Genomic DNA, 26,326 nt, shown 5'->3' with positions numbered 1-26,326 from the left:
CTTATAGGAATTCTGAAGAATTTGAAGTTGGTTGTAGGTCAAAGGTTCATGAAAGATAGGCAGTTAAGTAGATCTTGAAATATGACAGGTAGAGATCAACAGAGAGAACTTTTTCAGTTGATAGAATGTGTGAAGTAAGGAATGAGGGTTTAAACAACTCAGGGTATTTGCGGGGAAATAAAGAATGTAATTTGATCTTTTTAGAACACAGTACATACACAGTGGGGTTGATAGACATTTGGAAAAGACAGAAAGCAACAGCAAAGGCAATAGCAGGCTAAGGGGTCTGGACTTCAATCAATAAACACATAAAAAGAACCCATTAAAGGGATATGTATCTAAGGGGGGAGAGAGAGAGAAGAGGGAAGAGGGAAGATGAGTGAGGGGAGAGGGAAAGACCCACACATAGACAGACAGACATATGCAAGCCCTGTCCAGAGCTGTGATTAGATACATTTTTCTGGCTGTTAAGTTCTGTTCAAGAGTGAGTAGTATGAGCCAGACATGGAACTAGGTGCTGGAGACTCTGAGCGAACAATGGCAGACATGAACGGTTTACCATCTCTCTTCTCTACAGACAAGTTTAGGAGGACAAAAAGGCTAAATAATACTCTTGGGCTTTCATTTTTCTACACATAAACAGGCCCATGACCACTGGTTTAACAACAACAGAAGAAAAATGCCAATAGTTTATAGCAGCCATTAAAAATATAAGATAAACAATTCTTAGCTTTCTTCTGTTTCCTAAGGAAATAGAAACATGTCTCAGCTATTTCAAATGTTTCTTTTTTATTAAGGGAGGTTGGATCTGTGGTGGTATCACATATATAATAAGTGATAATAAATCCCTCATACTTCCTAAAGGTGACACTATAAATTTCCAAGTTCAAAAAAAAAATCACTGGCAACAAAAATTAGTTCTAGCTACTGATATTTACTTAAGGAGTGACAATTAGCTACTTATTAAGGAGACAGTGCTATTAATAATTAATGACTATTTCATTGGCTTCATAAGAAAATAAATTATTGCAGGTTGAATTTGAAGTAAGTACAGTTATTTAATGAGAGAAAATATGAAATGAGCTTCTGTTATTTCAAAGAAAAAAATTCCACCAACTCAAACAGTGTCTTTAATAGCTACTGATAAGTAATAAATGAGCCTTGGTTGATAAATAATAGATCAAGAGTATAAAATGATTAGATACCTAATTTTTGCCTCTCTTCCATGAAGTAAAAACAGTAACAAAAACCCCCATGTATTCGCTTAACATACTGAAAAGTAGCCCAGAGTTTAGTTTAACTATTTGAAAATATTTTTTTTGTATTGATTTCAGAGAGGGGAAAAAGAGATAGAAACATCAATAATGAGAATCATTGATCAACTGCCTCCTGCACGCCCCACACTGGGGATCGAGCCCAAAACCTGGGCATGTGCCCTGATTGGGAATCGAACCAGGAATTGAACCGTCATAGGTCAACATTCAACCACTGAGCCATGCTGGCTGGGCTAACTATTTGTTTAGGTATCACCAATTCTCCAGTCCAAGAATTTAACAAAAACCAAAAGCTTGGGACTACTCCATCTGACCGTTAAATTAATTACACAGTACATAAAAAGCCAACCAACTTAGCTGAACAAGTTATCCTACCACTGGCCACTCTTCTCACTTGTCCTCTTATTCTATAACTGTAATATATTTTTCCGAATTTAATGGTTTATATGGCTCTTTTTATAGTCTGTGAGCTTCATGATGGCAGAAGCCATATCTTATATCTGTCTCTTTAGTATCTAAAATAGTGCCTGATGCCCAGCTGATGTGGCTCAGTGGTTGAGCATCAGCTCATGAACCAAGAGGTCGCTGGTTCAATTCCTGTCAGGGCACATGCCTGGGTTATGGGCTCGATCCCCAGTAGGGGTATGTAGGAGGCAGCCAATCGATGATGTTTCTATCTCTCTATCCTTCTCCCTCTCTCTCAAAAAATAAATATACTAGAGGCCCGTTTCACGAAGATTCGTGCAATAGGCCTTCTTTCCCCTGGCTGCCAGCACCAGTTTTCCTCTGGCACCTGGGACCCAGACCTTCACTCTGGCCACTGCCTTCCATCTTCGCTCTGGACACAGTCTTCACTGCGGCTGGAGTCTTCAGTCTTCGGCCAGAGCTGCTCCTGTAGCTCCTTCCGCCCCCCACCCTCCCCCTCATAGCTTGATCGCTGCTTCACCTGCAGACCTTGCCGATGGGCTCCTGGGTCCCAGGGGGCCGCCTTGCCTGCAGCCTGGCTTTCCAATCACGATCACGATCACCATCACAGGCTGCAGGCAAGGCAGCTCCTGGGTCCCGGGGGGCCGCCTTGCCTGCGGCCTGGCTTTCTGGCAGCTCCTTGGGTTGCACACAGGGGCCTGGATGGCGGCTCCCCGTGTCCTGCCCTGCCTGCAGTATGCAAATTAGCCCCCATCTTTGTTGGTGGTTAATATGCATATCGCGCTGATCAGCCAATGGCGATGGTAGTGAAGGTATGGTTAATTACCATGTTTGTCTATTATTAGATAGGACCAGAGGCCCAGTGCACGAATTCATGCACAGGTGGGGTCCAGCCGGCCCACCCTGATTGGGGCCAATCGGAGCCAGCTGGCTGGGGGGAGGGGATGCAGGAGGTTAGCTAGCTGGCCCTGCCCCTGATTGGGCCAGTGGAGGGCTGCAGTGCATGTCACAGTGACCAGTTGTTCCTGTCATTCTGGTCGTTTCGGTTGCTTGGCTTTTATATATATACACATTAAAGGCCTGGTGCACGGATTCATGCACTGGTGGGGTCCCTCGGCCTGGCCTGTGGGGATCAGGGTGAAACCAGCTCTTCAACATCCCCTAAGGGGTCCTGGATTGTGAGAGGGTGCAGGCCAGGCTGAGGGACCCCACTGGTGCATGATTTGGGCTGGGGAGGGAGTACAGGGAGGGCTCTAGGGCATGTCCAGCCCATCTCGCCCAGTCCCAATCTGCCCAACCCCAGCAGCAAGCTAACCTACTGGTCGGAGCGTCTGCCCCCTGGTGGTCAATGCATGTCATAGCGACTGGTTGAATGGTTGGACACTTAACATATTAGGCTTTTATTATATAGGATGTATACATGCAATAAAAAAAAACTTTAAAAAATAAAATAGTGCCTGATACATAACTGGCATGCATGCGCACCTACGTGTGTGTGTGTGTGTGTGTGTGTGTATAAAGGATAAATGAGTACTTAAAGGGAACTGGCCTTAGAAAGAATATGAGAGTCCAGCTGGTATGGCTCAGTGGTTGAGCATTGACCTATGAACCAAGAGGTCACGGTTCAATTCCTGTCAGGGCACATGCCCGGGTTGTGGGCTCAATCTCTAGTAGGGGGTGTGCAGGAGGCAGCTGATCAATGATTCTCATCATTGATGTTTCTATCTCTCTCTTCTTCTCCCTTCCTCTCTGAAATCAATGAAAACATATTTAAAAACAAAAACAAAAAAGAAAGAATATGAGAGAAAAGAGATCTACTTTGACAACCAAAACTTCATTACTATCTCATAAAAAGTTACTTGGAGAAGAATTCTTACCTGGCGTGTTATTACAAAATATGCATACATTGCCATGGCACTTCCATAAGTGATGAAATAGGTGACAGGCTCCATAATGTCCCAGGAGTATTCCCACCAGGTAAGCCGGGCCAAAATGCCAAACTGTGTGGCCATGTAAGCAAGTCCACCCCATAGCACCAAAGTGGTCCTCTTCTCAGCTTTTCTGCTAATCTCAATTCGTACCTATGGGGCACACATGATCTATCAATCGTAAAGCACTTTGACATAGAATCAATATAAAACTTTTATTTAAACTGTTCTATGTTCATTAAAGAAACAGGACTCATAATCAAGATACAAGTTAGTCTCAGTTCTATTAAATATAGTTTGTCTTCCTAAATAGTTCTCACTGAATAACATATTTAAAAGGAGTAATATTTATTTAGGACACTGTGTTTAATGTTTCATCCTAGAAGTGGCTGAAAATATGGAGAACTACAGGAGTGAATAAATTAGTTTCAACAGTTCTTCATCCAACTACAAGTTTATTTTCTTTAAGAAGAGGGAAATGAAAGCATGCAAATGTTCTCTCACTGTTACATATAAAATTTAATCTATGATCAGTTTTTACTCAAAGGGTTTACTAGGGAGTAGGCAGACCAGCACAGTGAGTCAGAGCATGGACTCTGGATTCAGACCTGAAGAGTTTAAGCCATCATTGCAAATCACCATTAACTTCAGTATTGAGTTGCTCTGAGGATTAACAGAATTCAGGTAAAATACTTACCATAATTCCTGGTAGATAGTAAATATACAGTATAGGATAATTACTTTATTATAGTTGACACATTAAAAGTGCTTTACGTTTTGAAAATACCAAATTTAAAACTCGTCCCTCTTGACAACGGTTTCTTCAATTTAGTTTAACACAACTTTCTTGTTTTTAATTTTTATTGTTGAAAGTATTTACATATGTTTCTCCTTTTCCCCCATTAACCCCTATGTCACAGCTTTCTAATGATCTTAAGTTCAATGAGAACAACCTTGAGATATGTGTTGATTATTTTTAAAGAAATCAGAAAAAGCACAATATAAAGAGTATTTGTTCCCTTTGTTAATCTCTTATAGTCTAATTTCTTAAAATGAAAATACTTGCATCATCAAAAAATAAGAATGACATGTTAATTCTAGAATACTCAGAAAAGTGTAAAAAATCAATCACAATCCTACTGCTCTATTGGCATATCTTTCTCTACATATGTATGTATTTAAAATACATACATATGTATAACTATGAGCATAATATATTTAAAACTTGGATCACAGTATGTACTAATATGCTTACTTTTATAATTTCCTTTCCATAAAACATATGACTAGTTTTCTATAGCATATTAGGTCTATACCATCATGCTAAACAGCTGTAGAATATTCTATATACTTCTTAACTTGATTAAAATCATTACCCACTCTCCTCAAAACCTTTCTTCATCAGCAGTTATTCCAATCTTTGTTGTAAAGGTGGCAAATCTGGGTAAGGGCAGACATTCAGACCTCAAAGCTTCAAGTCCATTATCAAGGCTCCAAACTATTTCTTTTTAAGTCCTTTCTTAGCTTTGATTGGAACTTTTTTATGGCTCAGTCCCAAAAACTAGTGGACTAGTTTGATTGACACAGCTCAATTACATTAAAAAAGCAAACTTAAAATGGAGGTAAAGAAAGCAAACATATACGCTTTGAAAAAAATATCAGTGAAGAGAAAAGTCTGAGGTTTGAATTTGTACCTTTTCCAGGGGCGCCAGTTGCTCTTTGAGATCTTCTAATCTTTCGATAAGCTCCCTTTCCTTGCTTAGCTGGTGCTGCTCGATGCACAGTGTAGTGTATAGCTGCTGGACTAGTGTTTTTACATCGTTCAGCGTTGCTGCATTTTCATGGCTTAAGAGGTCTGAAAGGAAAAGGTTACAAAATGTGTGCCTTAGTGAAGAGCTGCTACTCCTGGGGCCACTAGACAATGAGAACAAGGCAGATTCGTCCACAATAGGGATCTCACTTTCAGTGTGAAACTGAAGGAAAGTAATATTTCTTTTTTTTAAAAAGGAGGTATCTACAAATCATAGAAAGTATATTCATATTTGGGCAACTTGAAAATTTTGAAACCAACATTCACCATTATATTTTTTAGAAGTTTAAATGCTACATATGAGGCTACAAAGAATAATAATAATCTTCATTAGATAAAAATAAAAAATGAAGATAGTATGTTAAAAACAAGAAGAGAGGTTTAGAATCAATCTTATCATGCTTATTAAAATGCTGATCTATAATTGATCTATGGCCTTGCCATTTTAATTGATGATTTCCCCCCCCCTTTAGTATTATCTGAAGAAAAACTAAAGTGTTTCAAATTTGCACATACAAAGGTATAAATAAAAATATCATTATTCTAATAATCTTAGCTCCCATATATCTTCCCCCTAGCATACAACTTTTATTTATTCCTGTTGGGAAAAGACACAGAATAGCTGTATGGACCTCAATATCATGCTCTAAAGGGGATGAAGTTATAAGAATGACTGAAAGGGTAAAAGATTAAATTCTTTGACTCATTATCCTCTTCTGTGAGTAGGATATGTTTCCAGAAATCTAAAAATTATGTTGTGAGAACCTAATAAAAAATCCAGCTGATTTCAGCTGCCATTTTTTAAAGCACTACAAATAAAGCTTTTGTTTTAGAATATTAGCTTTATTGTGACATTTTGTTAAGTTCATCCCTTTTCTAAATAAAAATAATCTACAATCAGAATTAGCTATATATTAAAAAAAGTATTTTTATTAAATTTATCGGGGTGACACTGGTTCATAGGATCATATAAGTTTCAAGTATTCATTTCTGTGATACATGATCTATATATAGCATTGTGTGCCCACCACCCAAAGTCAAATAATCTTCCATCACCATATATTTGGCCCCTTTATCCTTTACTACTTCCCCACACCCTTCTCTCTGGTAACTACCATACTGTTATCTATGAAATACTCTTCAAATGTCCTTTAGTACAGTTATCACAGAAAGTCAATTAATAAAAATTCAAATAAGGGTAGCAATTTGGATTAGAGAAGAGCTGAAATAGTAAAATGGGATGAGCACAGAGTCTTGAACACTTTGGGTTTTTTTTAATATATACATATATTTTTAATATATTTTATTGATTTTTTACAGAGAGGAAGGGAGAGAGATATAGAGAGTTAGAAACATCGATGAGAGAGAAACATCGATCAGCTAGCTGCCTCCTGCACACCCCCTACTGGGGATGTGCCCGCAACCAAGGTACATGCCCTTGACCGGAATCAAACCTGGGACCCTCCAGTTCGCAGGCCGACGCTCTATCCACCGAGCCAAACCAGCTAGGGCGAGTCTTGCACACTTTAAACTCTAGAAGTCATCTATGTCAACAGGGTCTTCTTTCATTAAAGCTGCAGCTCACATTTGCATACAGCTTTACTCTTTCCCGTTACCAGAAGAGGAAACTGCACTCTAGAAAGTGGTAACTAGTCTAGAATTTCATAGTGAGGTGGTAGCGTCCCTCGGGATTTCTCTATCAGCTCTCTTTTGCTAATCTTCCTTATCCTAATGGTTAAATGCATCTGAATATCCAGGTTGTTTGGCAAGCTTTGATTTGTCCATCTGTGTCATTGCTTAAAAATTGGTGACTATTCTCCCATCTTCCAAGCTCCCTTTTCAAACTCTTACTTCTTCAGCTTCATATACAACTGTACAAGGTTTCATTCCTATACTAAGTCTTTTATTCCATAACTAGAGGCCAGGTGCACGAAATTCGTGCACAAGTGTGGGGGGAGGTCCCCTCAGCCCAGCCTGCACCCTCTCTGATCCGGGACTTTGAACTATAAAAAAAAAAAGGATTAATTCTCAATACAAATGTTTAAGAGCACAGGGAAGTCCATAATTTATTTTATTTTAAAAAGATCCCCTCTATAATGTTGTTAAAATAATATGACTTTTAGCCTGTATGGAGGGAAGGAGCTTAAGTTATGTAGAACATTCGTTTATGTGAAACAGTGGCAATATCAGATTAAATAAAGCTTTCTGGTGTTTAGGTAGAATTTAAGTTTTAGTCAATGTACTGGCCAAGTGCCAGGTGCTCAAGGAGTTCTTCAACTGAAACAGAGTCTGCATGTAAACCTTTCAGTGTTCTTGGAATACTGCCTGTTTCTCAAGGTTATCCAGGGGAAAGTTAAGTTCTTTCCAAAAGCCCTTCCCTCATTCCTCTGACCTTATCAAGGTTACTTTTTACCTCTCTTTGGTGGTCGGACATGATATGTTAAGTCATTAATGACCAGCTTAAAGTCATCAAGGAGAAGGAGGTCTATCCCTGTTGAGGCAGCAACTCGAACGCCATCTGTGAAAAAAGTTTAATGTGAAAATGTAAACTTGTCATATGTCCATAATTATTTAAGAATGGTCATGAGAAAGTAATCCTCAAAATAGATTTTAAGAATGATGTCTCTCTTAATTTCAGTTAACTTTTTGCCTCATCCCTAAGTCTATGCTAAACAAAGCTTATACTATTATCTGAGACTTTTTGTTTTCATGGCCTCAAGCCTGTGAAGATTTAACAACATATTTTTCTGGGAGAATTTTATGAAAGTGAAATAATTATATAGATCTATAGGTGTCAGTTGGAAATCTAGGGTCACTGGGAGAACTGCACGGCCGTCTTATATTTGTCTATGATGGAAGGTGGGTGAGTAAAAAAACAACATTTTCCATTATGTGGTACTTTTCAGTGTGGTCACTGATTAGATGCCAATAATTCGTTAGAGATGAATGCTAGGGCTAGCCAAACACACCAAGCTGGTCTACTAGTTATACTACTACATGAATTGAGTATTAAGTATATCTAAAATATTTATAGCATAGAAATGTGGCAAATTGTTAATAACTGGTGAATTCAAGTGAAGGCTAAGTGGGTACTTATTGTACTAATGTGGATTTAAAATGTTTTAAAGTAAAAATTAGGAAAATATGCAAAGCACTTAAAAATAAATAAGTAAAATGGGTGTCATGTCAAATGGGAATTTTTGGTGCCTTATTTTATATTCTTTTCAAGTATACATGTTTTTATTTTGGTAAGTCTTTATGTGAAAGACATAAGAAAATCTAAAAAGAAGTCCTAATATTTCATATCTCCAGAGATGAGGATTCAACCACTGGAAAAATTTATTCTATGCCTAAGGCAATGATGAAAGGTCTTAATAATATACAGTGCCCACAGCATTATATGTGAGGTGCTTTTGAATGAGATTCCCTGTGTATATATATTTGTTAAAACTGAATAGTTATATTCTGAGAACCACTTTCTCTCCTGCTGACATTTGCTAAGCAAAGAAAGTTAAGAGTAAGAGATTCTTTTGCAGAAACCTGTGTGTGTGTTTGGGGCGGGGGGTAATGGATGGGTGGGAATTAATAATGAAGGTGACTGTACCTGGTGAGTAGATTGCAACTCGGTCAATTCCCCGATCCTCTTCTTGTAGTTGTCGTAAAAACACACCAACAGAGTCTGAGATAGGTTTGAGTGTGAATTGGCAGCGTTCACGCCGGGATGGTAGCCTCACAGATATCACAGGCAACCCATTTTGATACACCACTGTCACATCTGAATGAAAAAGACCCCCAATCATATGAAAGTTAGATTCATGATGTTACAGCTATATTCTTACCATTCTTATATGGGGTCTGTTATTATCAGTGTGGTTTAAAATGTTTTCAAAGGTTTAAGAATATGTCCTTTAGCTTTAGTTGATAGTTATTCTGGGAATTAGAATCACACAACTCACTTTTCAGAAAAATAGAAACATGCAAAGGATTATCTTCTAAGTGGATCAAGGAAAAGCTTTCTCAGGAATTTGAGGTAAAGTTCTTGGTATTGCTGAAGAACTTTACCTGGTTCCGTTTATTAAGATTTTATGAAGTAGTCAGAGATTGCTAGCTGACTCCATAACCTGTAGGAGGTGGCTCTTGGGATCCAGAGCTTTCAAGAAGCCCTGGGGAATTAATAATATTTTAAAGTACACCAATAAGGGAGATTCTTGCTCAAGGATACAACCCATATTTATAGTACAATATTATATCCAAGGTACTTGATAAGTAATCATTCTCTTACACAACATGGACATATGATGAAATAATAAAAAACAGTTTTTTTTTTTTTTTTTCTTTTTTTTTTTTTAAATATATTTTATTGATTTTTACAGAGAGGAAGGGAGAGAGATAGAGAGTTAGAAACACCGATGAGACAGACATCAATCAGCTGCCTCCTGCACATCTCCCACTGGGGATGTGCCTGCAACCCAGGTACATGCCCTTGACCGGAATCGAACCTGGGACCTTTCAGTCCGCAGGCCGACGCTCTATCCACTGAGCCAAACCGGTTTCGGCGAAAACAGTTTTTTTTTTTTTATATTCTCCTGAACATCTTCCTGAGGTTAGTGAGAAGCCAAAGATGAACTATTTGGCATTTTCTAACAAAAAGTTAATAAAGAAGAAATTATTATAAGCTATACAACTGGAAGGATTTTCTACATTAGTATTGCACAGAATTCCTTATTTCCTTATCTTTTTCCTCACTACTCTTGATTTGCAGAGCCTGTCATTAAAACAAATGTCAAAATAACTCAAAGTAATTTTCAAATGAATTTTTAAAAATAAATTAATTTTGAACCAGTATATATATGCAACCAAGTATTTAAAGATAAGTTAGCACCAAGGAAGGAAAACAGGTTTCAGAGTCAAATCTGGGCTGGAATTCTGGCTGTTAACTTTGGACATATTATATAACTTCTCTGATCCTCACTTTTTCATATATAAGCTGGGTTTAATCCCTAACTGATAGAGTTGTTATAAGGAATCCTATATAATAAAAGACTAATATGCAAATCGACCAAATGGTGGAACAACCAGTCGCTATGATGCACACTGACCACCAGGGGGCAGACACTCAACACAGGAGCTGCCCCCTGGTGGTCAGTGAGCTCCCATAGGGAGCTGGGCTCAGTCAGAAGCTGGGCTCACGGCTGGTGAGCGCAGCGGCGGTGGCGGGAGCCTCTCCCGCCTCTGTGGCAATGCTAAGGATGTCCGACTGATGGCTTAGGCCTGTGGGGAGCGGGCCTAAGCCATCAGTTGGACATCCCCCGAGGGCTCCTGGACTGTGAGAGAGTGCAGGCTGGGCAGAGGGGACAGCCCCCCCCCCCCCCCAAGTGCACAAATTATGTGCACCCGGCCTCTAGTAAATAAAATAAACCAATTAAAACACTTAGCACACTGATTGATACATAGTGATATCATTGTCTCGTTTGCTTTTTTTTTTAAGAATCAAAAGGTACATTCTATAATGTTTCTAAGGATTCATACCCCTCGAAATTGATGAGTTGAGAGGAAATGTATGTAGATTAAAGTTCTGGAGATTCCAAATGCATCAAAGTTTCCATAGTCATTTACACCTTATTTTCTTACCTATCTAGTAATTTATAAGATCTACAACGTATACAAAAGCCTCATTCTAAATTCTTTCAGGACTTAAATTTTAAAGCAACCTTTATTAAGGCATAGCTTATAAATAAAAAAATACACTTATTTTAAATGAATGTTTGATGAGTTTTGACACAATAATAAAAATTCCCTTGAGCCCCATCCCAGTTAATCTCTGGACAACCAGTTTTGATTTCTGTCACCGTATTTTTCTAGAGTTTCATAACACTAGAATCATATATTATATACACACTTTTAAAACCTGGCTTCTTTCTCTCAGCATGATTTTGATATTCATGTTGCTGTATGCATTAGTAGTTCATTCATTTTTATTGCTGATAGTATTTAACTGTATGGACACACTATAATTTATTTATCCATTCACCTATTGATTGTGGCATACATTTTATCATCATTTTACTTTTAACCTATCCATGTCTTCAGACTTAATGTGGGTTTCCGCCCTGGCCAGTGTGGCTCATCCCATGCACTGAAAGGCTGCAGGTTCGATTCCTGGTCAGGGCACATGTCCAGGTTGTGGGCTTGATCCCCAGTAGGGAGATCTCCCTCCCTTTCACTTCCTGTCTTTAAAATATCAATAAAAACATTTAAAAAAATAATGTGGGCTTCCCTTACACAAGATATACTTAGGTCTAGCTATTTTATCCAATCTGACCATCTCTGCCTTTCAATTAAAGTGTGTATATTATTTGCATTTTATAAATTATAAGTATAGTTGGATATAAGTCCACCCACCATCTTGCTACTTAATTTCTTGACCCAACTGTTCTTCTACTTTTCCTATATTCTTGCCATCCATATTTTAGATTTAACTGAGGGTTTTTTTTTTTTTTAATTGATCTAAGACAGAAAGGAAAGAAGGGAGGGAGGGGGAGAGAGATAGAAAGGAAGAGAGAGAGAGAAACATCAATGTGAGAGAGAAACATAGATCAGTCCATCACCCAATAGCGCCCTGACCAGGAATCAAACCCGCCATCTTTTGGTGTATGGGATGATGCTTCAACTGAGCCACACTGGCCAGGGGTTAATTGAGTATTTTTTATGATTATGTTTAATCTCTACTAATGGCTTATTAACTATACCTTCTCATGTTTTTAGGGGAGTTACTCTACAGCAGATGTTGGAAAACTTTTTCTGTAAAGAGCTAGGTAATAAATATTTTGGGCTTTGTTCCAACTACAGACTCTGCACTGTGGTGCAAAAGCAGCCATAGGCAACACATAAACAAATGGGTATGGCTGCGTTCCAATAAACTTTTTCTTTTTAAAAAAAATATATTTTATTGATTTTTTTACAGAGAGGATGGGAGAGAGATAGAGAGAAACATCAATGAGAGAGAAATATTGGCCAGCTGCCTCCTGCACACCCCCTACCAGGGATACGCCCTCAACCAAGGTACATGCCCTTGACCAGAATCGAACCTGGGACCCGGGACCCTTCAGTCCGCAGGCCGATGCTCTATCCACTGAGCCAAACCAACCAGGGCCCAATAAAGTTTTTCTACAAAAATAAGCAGTGAGCAGGATTTGGCTTACTGGTTTGCTGAACCCTGTTCTATGGTTTACAATATACACCTTTAACTTAACACAGTTAATTTTCAAATAATTTCATGCCATTTTAGGTATAGTGTAGTGGATGCTACAACAATATACTTCCATTCCCCTTGCTTTGTAGTATCATATATTTTACTAGAGACCTGGTGCATGAAATCGTGCATTGGGGGGCGGGGGCGGGGAGAGGTTCCCTCAGCCCAGTCTGCGCCCTCTCGCAGCCCGGGACCCCTCAGGGGATGTCTGTCTCGCAGTCCGGGACTCCTCACTCCTTATTGCCTGCCTGCTCACTCCTTACCACTTGGCTCGCTGCTCCTTAGTGCTGCCGTGGAGGCAAGAGAAGCTCCCGCCACCACTGCTACAGTTGTGAGCCCGGCTTCTGGCTGAGCGGCGCTCCCCTTGGGGAGCGCACTGACCACAAAGGGGCAGTTCCTGCATTGAGTGTCTGCCCCCTGGTGGTCAGTGAGCATTATAGTGACTGGTTGCTCTGGTCGTTCCGCCATAACAGTCGCTTAGGCTTTTATTATATAGATGGAACTACCTGACAGTCAATGTGACTCCCTCAGGGGTCCTGTATTGCGAGAGGGTGCAGGCCAGGCTGAGGGACCCCACTGGTGCACAATCGAGGCTGGGGAGGGACACGGGAGGTTGGCCAGCCAGGGAGGGACTGCGGGAGGACTCCAAGGCGTGTCTGGCCCATCTCGCTCAGTCTCGATTGGCCAGACCCTAGCAACAAGCTAACCTACCAGTCAGAGCGTCTGCCCCCTGGTGGTCAGTGCACATCATAGTGACTGGTCAACTATTTGACTGTCTGCCCCCTGGTGGTCAGTGCACGTCATAGCGACTGGTCGTCATAGCGAGGTGGTTGAGCGGCCTTCGCATATCGTTAGCATATTATGCTTTGATTGGTTGAACAGACAACCGTACGACCAGACACTTAGCATATTAGGCTTTTATTATATAGGATTTCTATATGTTATAGGCCATATAATACATTATTTTTGCTTTGATAAGTGATATTTTGAAGAAATTCTGAAATGAGGAAAAATCTTTTATTTTTACACACATATTCATCCCTTTTGTATCAATCCAAATTTCCATTTAGCATTATTTTTTTGTTGTTTGAAGGTCTTCCTCAAACATTTCTTGGTGTGCAGATGTTGCTGGCAACAAATTCTCTCAGCTTTGGCAAGTCAGAAAAAGGCTTTATTTCACCTTCGTTTTGAAGAGAATTTTGCAAAAAATTCTACGTTGACAGATATTTTTTTCCTTTCAGCACTCTAAAGAACTATGTCTCCTGGCTTGCAGAGTATATATTTACCTTTGTTTCTCTGTATGCAATGTCTTTTTAACTCTGACTCCTTTTAATATTTTCTCTTTATCATTGGTTTTAAACAATTTTATTATAATTTTTCTTTCTATGGTATTCTTTATGATTATCTTGCATGTGAGTCATTATATTTCTTCAAATTTGGAAGAATATGGCCATTATTCAAATATTTTTTTCTGTCCCCTACCCTTCTTCTTTTGGGGTTCTAGTTATACTTAATATTAGTGTAACTAATTTTATGATACAGGGCACCGAGGTGCTCTTCATATTTTTGTTTTTGTTTTTCCCCTCTCAGCTTCATTTTGGATAGTTTTAATTGTCATGAGCTTCAATGTCACTGACCTTTTCTTCAGTAGTGTTTTATCTGCTGCCAATTCCATCTGCACTGTTTTTCACTTCAGACATATTTTTCATCTCTAGAAGTTCCACTTATTTTATTTTTATCTTCTATTTCTCTTCATGTTATGCTTATGTTTCCTTTCTATCCTCTGAATAAAAGGATCATATTTATAATAACTACTTTAAAATCCTGGTCTGTTAATGTCATCCTTTCATCACTTCTAAGTATATTTCAATATCCTAGTTCTTTTCCTGCTTGTTCATATTCCTAGTCATTTTTTTAAAAAATATATTTTTATTGATTTTTTTTTTTTTTACAGAGAGGAAGGGAGAGGGATAGTTAGAAACATCGATGAGAGAGAAACATCGATCAGCTGCCTCCTGCACACCCCTACTGGGGATGTGCCCGCAACCAAGGTACATGCCCTTGACCACAATCGAACCTGGGACCCTTCAGTCCGCAAGCCGACACTCTATCCACTGAGCCAAACCGGTTAGGGCCCTAGTCATTTTTGATTGGAGGTTAAAAACTGTTAATTTTACATTGTTGAGTGTTGGATCTTGTATAGTTAAGTAACTTTCTTTTTTTAAAACATGTTTTTTAAAAACATATAGAGGAAGGGAGAGGGAGAGAGAGACAGAAACATCAATGATGAGCGAGAATCATGGATCGGCTGTCTCCTGCATGCCCCCTAATGGGGATTGAGCCTGCAACTCAGGCATGTGCCCTTGACCGGAATCAAACCCGGGACCCTTCAGTCTGCAGGCTGACGTTCTATCCACTGAGCCACACAAGCCAGGGCTAAACATATTTTTTTTTTGGGGGGGGGGGGGGCCAGATACTATTAGTCCTATTTTATTTTATTTATTTATTTATTTATTTATTTTTTATTGCTAAAAGTATTACAAAGGGTATTACATATGTGTCCTTCCCCCCCGCCCCCCCCCGCCCTTGACAATCCCCTGGCCTCCCTTACCCCCCAGTGTCTTATGTCCATTGGTTATGCTTATATGCATGCATACAAGTACTAAAGGAAAAGGGAGAGAGAGCTAGAAACATCAATGAGAGAGAACATTGATTGGCTGCCTCCTGTACGCCTCTCACCCGAGATTGATCTCGCAACTCAAGCATGTTCCCTGACTGGGAAATTGAACCAGCAAACGCTTGGTGCCTGCGTTGATGCTCAACCACTGTGCCACACCGGCTGGGCGTTAAGTTACTTTCAAGCCTTTAAAAAAAAGTCTATTAGGATAGATCTAGAGAATCCTTTATTTGAGGGCCAATTTGGTCCCACTTCTAAGATATGGTTCTTCTGGAAGTCTCAACTGAATATTCATGTATTCCGTGATGTCTTTTCCTTCTGGCTGGAGAGAAGTCAAATGATTTCTGGCACTGTATGAGCACTGTATTATTCATCTTATAGCTCCTAGTAATTGTTTTCCTTGGAAGTTGTTCTGGCCTGGTCCTATGGTTTAGAATTTAGCTGAAGCCTCAGCTGTGAGCTGAGGCCACATAGGGTTAATCTCATTTGTTTCTCTTCTCTCAGAGATCACAGTCCTGTGCTGTTGTCCAATGTCTAAAAACAGTTGTTTCATATATTCTGTCTGGTGTTCTAGTTGTTGACAGCAGGACAACAATTTCCATGGCAGTTAATTCTTTGTAAATACATGATTTGAATTTTTATATAAAAACTAAAAAGAAGCCAAGTCAAAAATCTCTTTTGCTTTAATCCTTCTAAAAGAGTAGTCTATGTTTCTAAGGAAGAAGACACCAGAAACAGTACTGTGAACTTAACACACACACACGTACCAGCTAAAGTTTTCAATATATAAGGATATTTGAAATTTTTATCAGTTTTTCTCATTTCTAAGAGAATCCTGAGCAATCAATCCAGTGTTTTCTTAAAGTCAGAGCCACTAATGTGAACATCCCTATCTCTTCTGCAGGTAGTAATGATGATGAACTCATAAAACTAGGTGACTAACTTGTTTACCTGGTGTTTTTCCCCTCAATTATTTCCTTTCCATATATGAAAAAAAAAATTCAACTATAGATTTCAAAATTTAGACCGAGTTGAATTTAAATAAAAGAAATCTATGACTTTAAACACATATGGTATGGAAAATTTCACTAAAACATCAGTTTCACAGGTAAGTGCTTAAGGGTTACTATTTTAAAATAACCGAGAGAAAATTAGTCTTTCTCGTGTACTTTAACTTTCTTCTTTAAAGACTGTGAAGCTTTTCAAAGGAATGAAATATGAAAGCTTTGAGAAACTACATGGAATAGTACACTTCAGAACTGATTAAGCTTCATTGTAATATTGCTTTTGAAATAAATCTGCAGGTCTCCTTCTTTCCCACGTAATAAATTATAATGTAAATATTAGTTTTCTTGTTTTGCAACCAAAAAAGGACAATTACCAAAGTTCCTCCAGTTTAACAATATCTAAAATAGCTGCTGGTTGTAGTTAAGTCACAATGAATGTTTCCAAGCTAATGACAGTTGTCTGCTATTATTCTCTGGAGACAGATATTCTTTTTTTAAGTGTAAATTTCATCAGGTGACTCTTGGATTGTTGTTTTCTTCATCTTTTGCTATTATTTCCATTTCAATAAAATAAGAAATAATGTATGTTTTACATCAGTGCATTTCAAAGAAATCTAGAAATATGGGGCATCCAGTATGAATACTGAGCAATAGAACATGACAGCAGATTTAGGCATAAAAATAAAAAGACAAGGAATTTTCCAGACTAAAAGAAGTGCAAGGTAAACAAATATTTGGGTTTTAAGAAAGAATTGTTTTTAAAAAATGTATTTGGGGCAATAGGTATAAAAAAGTCATAAAATACAAATACTTGTTATTTAGCCAATTGTTAAAAATGTTTTAAAATGCATAGTGGGATGTTCAATTGGTGTTCAAAATAATGGGTAAAATTTCTAAATATATTATGAACTTGACTGTATATATTTTAAGGTCTTATTATGAAAGAGAACTGGTACAATAAGGAAGCACATGTGGAGTGTTTTCTACAAAACTATTTAGAACTGAACTTTAGATGATGGATGATTCCAGTGGCTGTCTTAACATTGTCTCTGTCTTCCCTCTTTTTGTAATATTCTACATCAAGACTATGAAATATAAACATAAAATTTTAGTGTTGGAAAGGCCAGGGAAATCACACAGACTAATATCCTCCTTTTACAGGTAAGCAGAACAAAGTTGAACAAGGTTAAATGATAGTGCTAAGGTCATAGACAGTAGTTCAACCCAAAGCCATTTTACAGCATCTAATGATGTTAACTACTCCTTCACTTTATAAAAAGCTTTCCTTTTTCCATGCCCTCCTGGTTGTTTTTACCTTTCTGTTTATACCTTCTACTTTTCCCTCATAGGCTCTTCCTGTATTCATCCCTTAAGTTTCTAAGTGCTTTACCTAGACCTCTATGCTTCTCAATCCACACACTCGCTAGGCAATCTCATCTCCTTACAAAGTGTCAGCTACCATCTAAATGCTGATGTTCCAAACCTAAAGTCAATTGTTTGCTGGACAACTAGGTTTCCCACAGGCATACCCCAAACTCAAAAATCCTAAAACTAAATTAATCTTCTTCCAAACCCTCTGACATTTCTCATCTCAGCCAATAACACCATCATTACATAACTATGGCCCAAACCAGAAAATTGTCTGATATTCTTGACTCCTCTTGTGGATGAAAAAAGGGCCACATACTAAACCTGACGAGCTTAGGAGAGGCTTGCATAGTGGGCCTTACAAACTCAGGACCATGCAGGATGGCCTGAACATAAAAATTCCTAAGTAAAAGCAGGTCGTGGTGGTCGTCATGTCCCAGGCCTGTAGTTTCCTTGACACAGGTCAATCTTTACCTTAAGTGAGCCTGTTTTACTCTTTTTGCATCCAACAAAACATATTTTTGAAATTTCAGAGTAATATTTTTCAGACCCCTCAAAGCACAACTGCCCACAACTGCCAGAGCAGGAAAACACAGATCCCCTCATTGTTATCTTGTTGCCCAAATACCAACTCTATGTACTGCAAGTGTTTACTGAGGCAGATTAGTAAGAAGCTAGGAAAATTCCTTGGCAAGTGGAATGCGGAAACTGCGACAGAGAGTTAAACAAATGGTTGAGCAATTAGAATTGAGCTAATAAATCACAAGAACTTATCTTCCCTAACCAAAGACACCTAAAAGCAGATAGTTTACATCTCTCCTCCCCAACCAAAGAGCAGGTAACTTAAATCACCCAAGTCAGGGAGACAGATAACAGAGTTCCCAGTTAGTGCCATTAGTGTCAGACAAACCCAAGAAGGATGAAGTCAGGGGAATAAATAACACAACAGCCCCAAAACACAAATCTAAGACAAAGGTGAAGCTGACCAGATAATGATCTCAAACCCCACTATCCACTCATTTTGATATATCAGCATATTAAAGGGCATACCTAGAAAGCTGATAAATACTAGTATTCTGATTAAGACCTAAAATTTCTGCCTGCAGACAATAGATAAAAGCCCTTAGACAAAGAATGCCAGCGTGTGTTCTCCCTTGAGCATTTCCACAGGCACGTATTTTCGCTTTCTTTCTCCTGAGTTATAAGGGTTGCAACCAGGGGAGCAGAGGGGAGCAGCAGTTGGTCCCAGGCTAACCCTTTGATCCTGTCTCCACGGGTCCTCCTTTTGCTTCTATGACTTTTCAGCAAGCCCAGCAGCCCTGCCATGCATGGCTCACTTCTTCTGCCTCTGTGACTTGTTTTCCCGAGTTGAAGCAGCCCTGCCTCGGCTCACTTCCTTTGTCTCTGTTATCTTCTTTCTGAGTCAAAGCAGCTGTGCCTTGGCTCAATCCTGTTGCTATGATCTTGCTTCTTCTATCCTAAGCCCTTCCATTGTCTCACTGTCCTAAACTTTATTAAATGTACTCTCAAAATAACCTGGACTCATATCTTTGAAATCTTTCCTGCACACAGTCAAGGACCCACACATCTAGGACCTGTGCTGGGACAGACTTGCCTCAGTCCTGTTCCTTTCCAGTGACATTTACTCTGCAGTAACCACAAATGTAAAAGAAATATGTGTTTCTCCATTTTGCTTTTTATCCAAGCCCAGAAATTTCCTCACTTTGCATTTTTCTGCCTCCTTAATCTACCACCAGTGGATTTCACGTAATCCTCCTTGTGTCTCCATTTATACTAATGTATAAAATAAGGTGCAAAACTGCCAATATCTGCAATATTTTCTCAATCTGTCAAGATTTTGCTTCCTGGCAACTGTCATCAGTTTGGCTCAAATAAACCCATAAAATTTTTCTACAGGTTTGGACATTTCTTACATTGACAACTCTTAGAGGCAGAACATGACATTTCTCATATCTAATACGTCAGCACATCCTTTCATTTTATTTCCTAAAATCTCTAATCCTTCCAATTTGCTCTACTATTACCATCTTAATCCAGGTCACCACTGCCTCTTTCTTATAGCGGCTACCTTGTATTGGACTTCTTTCTTCACTCAAGCCTTGTTCCCATTCAAAAATTATCCACACTAAATCAGGGTAATCTTTCTTCTCCAAAAAAACCCACTATCCTGAAGTTGGTATTTTGTGTTTATCATTACCATCCATTACACACACACACACACACACACACACACACACACACACACACGCATATACATACCCAAATACATATTACATAGTAAGTATTGTGATAGCCAGCCTCTGAGATAGCTCTATATGATCCTTGCCTCTAGGTATTCACATTCTTGTGTGGTATCATCCCACATCAAATCATGTCTGCTCTGCATAATCAGAATACAGCAGATGTGACGGTGTGAAACTTCTGAGGTTATGCCATAAAAGACTGTGTAGCTTCTGTCCCACTCTCTTGAAACCAGCAGTTATATCATGAGGACAATCCTACAATCCTATGGAGAAGTCAACATGGAGAAGAAGTAGGGCCTCCCACCAAGAGCCAGCACCAACTTCTAAACTATATTAGTAAGCAACCTTAGAACAAGACTCACTTTTAGTTAAGAAGTTTTAATTTCAGACCATCCTATGTGGTTACTGTAGGTCTCTGAGTTTGTAAGGCTGTCATGCAGGCCTCCCCTCATCTTTATCAGGCAAGTTAAGTATGTAGGCCCTTTTTTTCCACAAAACTAAGATGTGATTATGAGGCCTAAATGATAAAAATTCCTCCCTTACCCCTATTTCCTAAAAACAAAGTTATAAATCATTTTTTAATATGTGGTATTATTAGTCCTATGTGAAAGTTGTACAACCTATGTACCTTTTGTAATTCTGGTACTTTTAAAATCAGTTTATGAAAAGAATTACTCATAAATGTCAACAAGGCATTTGTGTGAAGTAAATGGCCATCCCTTCCTTCTATCCACCTACTCATTCTACTGAGAATTAAAGATTTTATTTTGCTTTTGTAAAAATGAAACCCTGTACTAATATAGTGCTCTAGCCACTTTTTCTTTATAAGAATACTGCTTTTGATGGTGCTATTGTGAAAGTAACTTCATTAAATTAGACCCCACTTTAATTTGTGGGTGGTGAAAAATACAATACAATCTGAAATAGTGACAGTGCAGTAGAACAATTATGGGTCTTGGAAACTCAGATTTGGTAGTACTCAAGTTCTACCATAGGAGACACGTTGAATCCCCAAGCACATTACTGATTACTGAATATAACTGTATCTCAGTTTCCTTCCCTATATTGCAGGGATTCTAATATTTCACAAGATTCAATGAGAATATATGAAAATGCCTGCTATAATAGTTTCTCTTGCTTTTTCTAAAATCTAAAGTCTTAAAACCTAAAGACTAAAATCATATAACACATCCATGAGAAATTTTCCAATCATGCCTTTAAATTTCAAGAAAACAAAAATGACTTGTTCCACTGAAGGCAAAAAAGGTTGAGAGTATAAATTATGCAAACCAATTCTGTGTTCCTTAGTATTTTTGGATAATTTACCTCTTTGAGAATCTGAGACAGGTATAGATTCCTCCCTTACTCCTATTTCTTAAAAATTTCAAATAATTTATACATAGAAGTTTTAGATATAATTTATTTTATTGCCTTGGAAATGAATTTCCTTCATAATGCCTGCTATGGACTGAACTGTGTTATAGTGTCTTCCTCCCCACCTCCCCCCCCCGCCCCATTCATATGTTGAATCTCTAATTGCCAATGTGACTATCTGGAGATAGGGTCTGTAAGAGGTATTTAAGATTAAATGAGGTCATAAAGATCGGGCCCTAATATGACAGGACTGTGGTTTTATAAGAAGGGTAAGTGCTCTCCCCACTCCCCATTGTGAGAGGTGGCCATCTGCAAGCTAGGAATAGCGTTCTTACCAGAACCAACCATGCTGGCACCCTGATCTCAAGACTTCCAGCCTCCAGAACTGAGAGAAAATAAATTGTTCTTTAAGCCACCCAGTCCAGTATTTTGTTATGGCAGCCTAAGCAGACTACTATATTGCATATTTAAAAAATAAATGTTAGCAAAATCTGAAGCACTTTTCTTCTTTTTAAAACAAAATTAATGGCTATTTCCTGTTTTTTAAAGACATAAAACAAGACTACAATTAAAACAGAAAATAAACTTTAATTCTATATAAAATAACATTTCAATTACAAGACTGCTATATTGCTTAGCTTGAATAAGGAAGTCACATAATGGGCCCAGTTTTGGAATATGGTAACTTAAATATCATCTTTGATATCTAAAAGGCTGTGCCTTTCTGTTTTGATGAAAAGAAGTTGTGAGAACTTTGAGACTATAAGTATGTGGTAAAAACATAATCACAGCTCCCATAGCTCACTTTGCCAATGATGCTAGTCTAGAGAACCTAAGAATTTTCTAATACTCATAGAATTGAATTCATATTACTACTTTGATGCAATATCAAAATAAAAAGATTACAAATTCAAGTTTCAGTTGTAAGGTTTCTGAGCAGAGACAATCTTAAAGAGCTATGACATTTTTAATTCCTGCAGAGAAATTGACAAGACTGTAAGTCTTAAATTAGAAGACTATGCTCATTCATAAAGTCCCAAATATCCCCAAATAAATCAAGCCACAATTAAATTCTTTCTTGTATTAAACTTTCTCCTCTTTTAAATAGAAAAACTCCTATCCAACATTTAATCAAGCACAGAAAATAATTCTATTTTGATTCTTTTTCTTATAAAATTTTTTTCTCATGATAGTGATTACTCCTGTGATAACAGACAAAGCTTCTTTTGGGGTTATTGGAAGAGTCTTAAATACCAGTATGTACCAATGTGGGGGGGGGGGGGCGCGAAATGGGTGAAGCTCTTTTCTTCTCTGAGGCAATATACATATGCATGATACTCAGCGTGGAAGATGCATCATTTGTGCAGAAAGTAAAGTAACAGGATCTTCCTCAGAGTCAAAAAATTTTTTTCTGGTTGTTATTTTGGCAAAAAATTTTAACACTCTTTCAAAGATGGTGACAGTCATTAAATGTTAACAGCCTTTCTAATTTCCATAAGAGAATTCACATATTTAGGATTTTTCGTTAACTGTGAAAAGTTGCTTATTAACAGATAAAAACTAGGAACAAATTCATCAGAGCAATATCAATAGTTTCATCAAGTTGCATTGTGGAGGGAAATAGAATAGTTTCCAATTTCCTCAAAACTTATTTCAAAATATTGGGATAAATGTTGCAATCCTAGACTAGATGACATCATCTGATATTTGACATAAATTTGCTTCTATTCCAAGCTAAGCCAGTTCAAATACTGTCAGCACAAAAAGCTTAAAAGTCTTTCCAATTTCATGTGACTGGTTTTCTTGGCAATAATAGTCAATTATATAGAATCGTTAAAAAAGGAGGGGGGATATTTTGTGATGAACAAGTTCAATTACATTCTGGTAGTTTCAAATTGAAACTTCTATTTCTAAAAAAATGCAAGCTGTAGAATACATTTCAAAAACACAAGGTGTTTCAGTTGTTCCAACTTCATATTTAGGTTGGTGAGAATGCTGACCACATTAAAACATTGGAGCTTTGTGTTGCTTCATTTTTGGAGTTTCATTTCTTTCTCTTTTTTTTAAAGTTGAAATGAAAGATAGTAGTGGGATATGTTTGTGCCTTCAATATGATGATGACAATAAATACAGAATTTACAACTGTGTACAAGAGTGTGACCATTACTAACACAGCATGACTCAAAAATCATCTTCTCTTTCTTCTAAAATGATTTCAAAAGTAACAGGAAAAACTCTAGAAAATATAAAGAATTCTTACAAATCAATACTAAGACAATAGTAATTTTTTTGAATGGGCAAAAAATTTGGATACTTTACCAACAAAAACATTTGAATGGTTAATAAAAACCTTGAAAGATGCTTATTAGTCATCTGTGAAATGTAAATTAGAACCACAAGGAAAACAACCCACTAGAATGCCTATAATCAAGAAGATCAACCATACCAAGTGTTGGGGAGGATATGGGGAAACTGGGACACTCATACATTGTTGTTGGGAATGCAATGTGGTACAGCCACTTTGGAAAACAGTTTTATAATATACCAAAGAGTTAAGTATATACTTACCATATGACCCAGCCATTCCATTCCTAAGTATCTACCCAAGAGAAATGAAAACATATGTCCACACAAAGATTATAAGCAAATGTTGATAGCAACATTATAGCAAACAATTTAAATGTTTTTTCTTTTGGTAAGTGAATAAACAAAATGTGATATTTCCATGTACTCAGCAATATAAATAAAGAACTACAATACGTGCTACAATATGGATAAAGCTCAAAGGCATTAATATGTAAAAGAAGCTAGATGCAAAAGACTACATTTTGTATGAATCCATTTATATGACATTTTTAGAAAAGGTTTAACTATAGAGACAGATAGTATATTAATGGTTGTCTGGGACTTAAGGTGGGAGCAGGGATTGACAGTAAAACAGAAACAAAGGAACTTTTAGGGTGAAGCACATCGTCTATAGCTGGATTCTTATGATGCTTACACAGTGATAGGTGACTTTTATGGTATGTAACATATATCTCAATAAAGCTTTTTAAAAACAGTAATGGGACAAAAACCAAATAAAAAAATTGGGAGATGTATCTATTCCCCAAACTATTCATAGACCTTAGGTTAAGAATTTACAAGATCATCCATACTTGGATTGATTAAATAGAGTTGATTGTTTATTATTAAACAGGAATTTCCAATAACCCTTCATTGCTAAAATTATTTGCCTTCAAACAATTTTTTTAAAGAATTCTTATATTTTTTGTTAAATACAAAATAAACACAACTCTCTACCACAATTCAATACAGAACTAACTGAGTAGCATTACGTTTCTGTATAGAGAAATGAAGGCAGCTACAAGAGGCTATTCTTCCTTGCTCTTACTATCGCTCACCTTTGGCACTTTCTCTGTAGCTAAGGTGAAGATATGTCCTGACTTACGCTATTAAAAATTGTCAGGACAACTCTGGTTGTCCCTTTTCACTCTCAAAAGTGCCCTCAGGCCGAAACCGGTTTGGCTCAGTGGATAGAGCGTCAACCTTCGGACTGAAAGGTCCCAGGTTCCATTCCGGTCAAGGGCATGTACCTGGGTTGCGGGCACATCCCCAGTAGGAGATGTGCAGGAGGCAGCTGATCGATGTTACTCTCTCATCGATGTTTCTAACTCTCTATCTCTCTCCCTTCCTCTCTGTAAAAAAATCAATAAAATATATTTTTTAAAAAAGTGCCCTCGGTTGGATGATAAATTATATACTAACCCTGTATATAGGGGAATTACTCTCATTCGTTACTTTCATTAATAAGAAAGGGAACCCCTAAAGCAGTAGTTCTCAACCTTCCTAATGCTGCGACCCTTTAATACAGTTCCTCATGTTGTGGTGACCCCCAACCATAAAATTATTTTCATTGCTAACTCATAACTGTAATTTTGTTACTGTTATGAATCGTAATGCAAATATCTGATATGCAGGACGTATTTAGGCAACCCCTGTGAAAGGGTCGTTAGACCCCCAAAGGGGTCGCGACCCACAGGTTGAGAATCGCTGCCCTAAAGGCTAATCACGTAAACATTTCACAGTGAGCCATTTTACATTTGAGGATCTGGGGCACAGAAAAATTAAAATGAGAATTCCAAACCACATATTTTAGATTAGCAGTCTGTAACACTACCACAACCACCCTTTAAGGAAAAAGAGTTTCTGGTGGGTAAGTACTCTTACTGCAGGCTCAGTGCACTTTTCTCTTGGAGGTGGTAGATAATACTATCTCCATTTCACAGATAGGAAAAGGCTTTAGAGAAGTTAATTACCTTTCCTAAGGTTACAAGGTGGTTAAATGGTGGAAGTGAGATGTAAACCCAGCTCTGTTTGACTCCAAAGCTCTTCTCTTACCTCTAAGCGCAATCCTCCCCTGAAAGGGAACATGATTGTGGGTACAGGTATGTGCATGTGTACCTGTGCAATGTGTCCAAAGAAGTTCTTGAGTTCAGGTCCATGAGACTAGGGATTCTATGAATTGGTTTAAGGTAGTCTGGTCACTAAGAAATTATATGTAAAATTTCCTATGTGTATGTATAAATTTTCTAGAGAAAGAATCTAGAGCAGCTGTGGGCAAACTACGGCCTGCGGGCCGGATCCGGCCTGTTTGAAATGAATAAAACTAAAAATAAAAAAGACGATACCCTTTTATGTAATGATGTTTACTTTGAATTTATATTAGTTCACACAAACACTCCATCCATGCTTTTGTTCCGGCCCTCCGGTCCAGTTTAAGAACCCATTGTGGCCCTCGAGTCAAAAAGTTTGCCCACCCCTGATCTAGAGCCTACACCAGATCCTCAAAAAATTTATGGCACATACAAAAAATAAGAACCTTTTAGATTGCTTTGGGAGGAAGGTTAGACATTTAAGATAATCTATATATTTTATATCAGCTA

At 38.0% G+C, this 26,326-nt stretch overlaps 1 protein-coding gene across 4 annotated transcripts in view; it reads right to left on the bottom strand.

Annotated features, from left to right (window-relative positions):
• Positions 1 to 26,326, bottom strand: part of MCU (mitochondrial calcium uniporter) — a 184,266-nt gene that overhangs the window by 10,882 nt on the left and 147,058 nt on the right. For 3 of the 4 annotated variants that reach the window (XM_070432949.1, XM_070432951.1, XM_070432953.1), the window contains 4 exons: positions 9,043 to 9,213; positions 7,852 to 7,956; positions 5,323 to 5,483; positions 3,578 to 3,781 (listed from right to left, as the gene is read on the bottom strand). In XM_070432949.1, the coding sequence (XP_070289050.1) occupies positions 3,578 to 3,781; positions 5,323 to 5,483; positions 7,852 to 7,956; positions 9,043 to 9,213 (641 nt within the window). Of the gene's footprint in view, positions 1 to 3,577; positions 3,782 to 5,322; positions 5,484 to 7,851; positions 7,957 to 9,042; positions 9,214 to 23,948; positions 23,976 to 26,326 lie in introns of those variants that run through there. The other variant, XM_070432952.1, reaches the window with a different exon arrangement.

Source organism: Myotis yumanensis, unplaced genomic scaffold (assembly GCF_028538775.1).
Source record: "Myotis yumanensis isolate MYYU_CA2020_CCGP unplaced genomic scaffold, mMyoYum1.0.hap1 SCAF_13, whole genome shotgun sequence".
In the NCBI taxonomy this organism is placed as follows: Eukaryota; Metazoa; Chordata; class Mammalia; order Chiroptera; family Vespertilionidae; genus Myotis; species Myotis yumanensis.
Note: the sequence above shows the minus strand (reverse complement) of the source record. Positions and strands in the feature narration are given on the sequence as shown.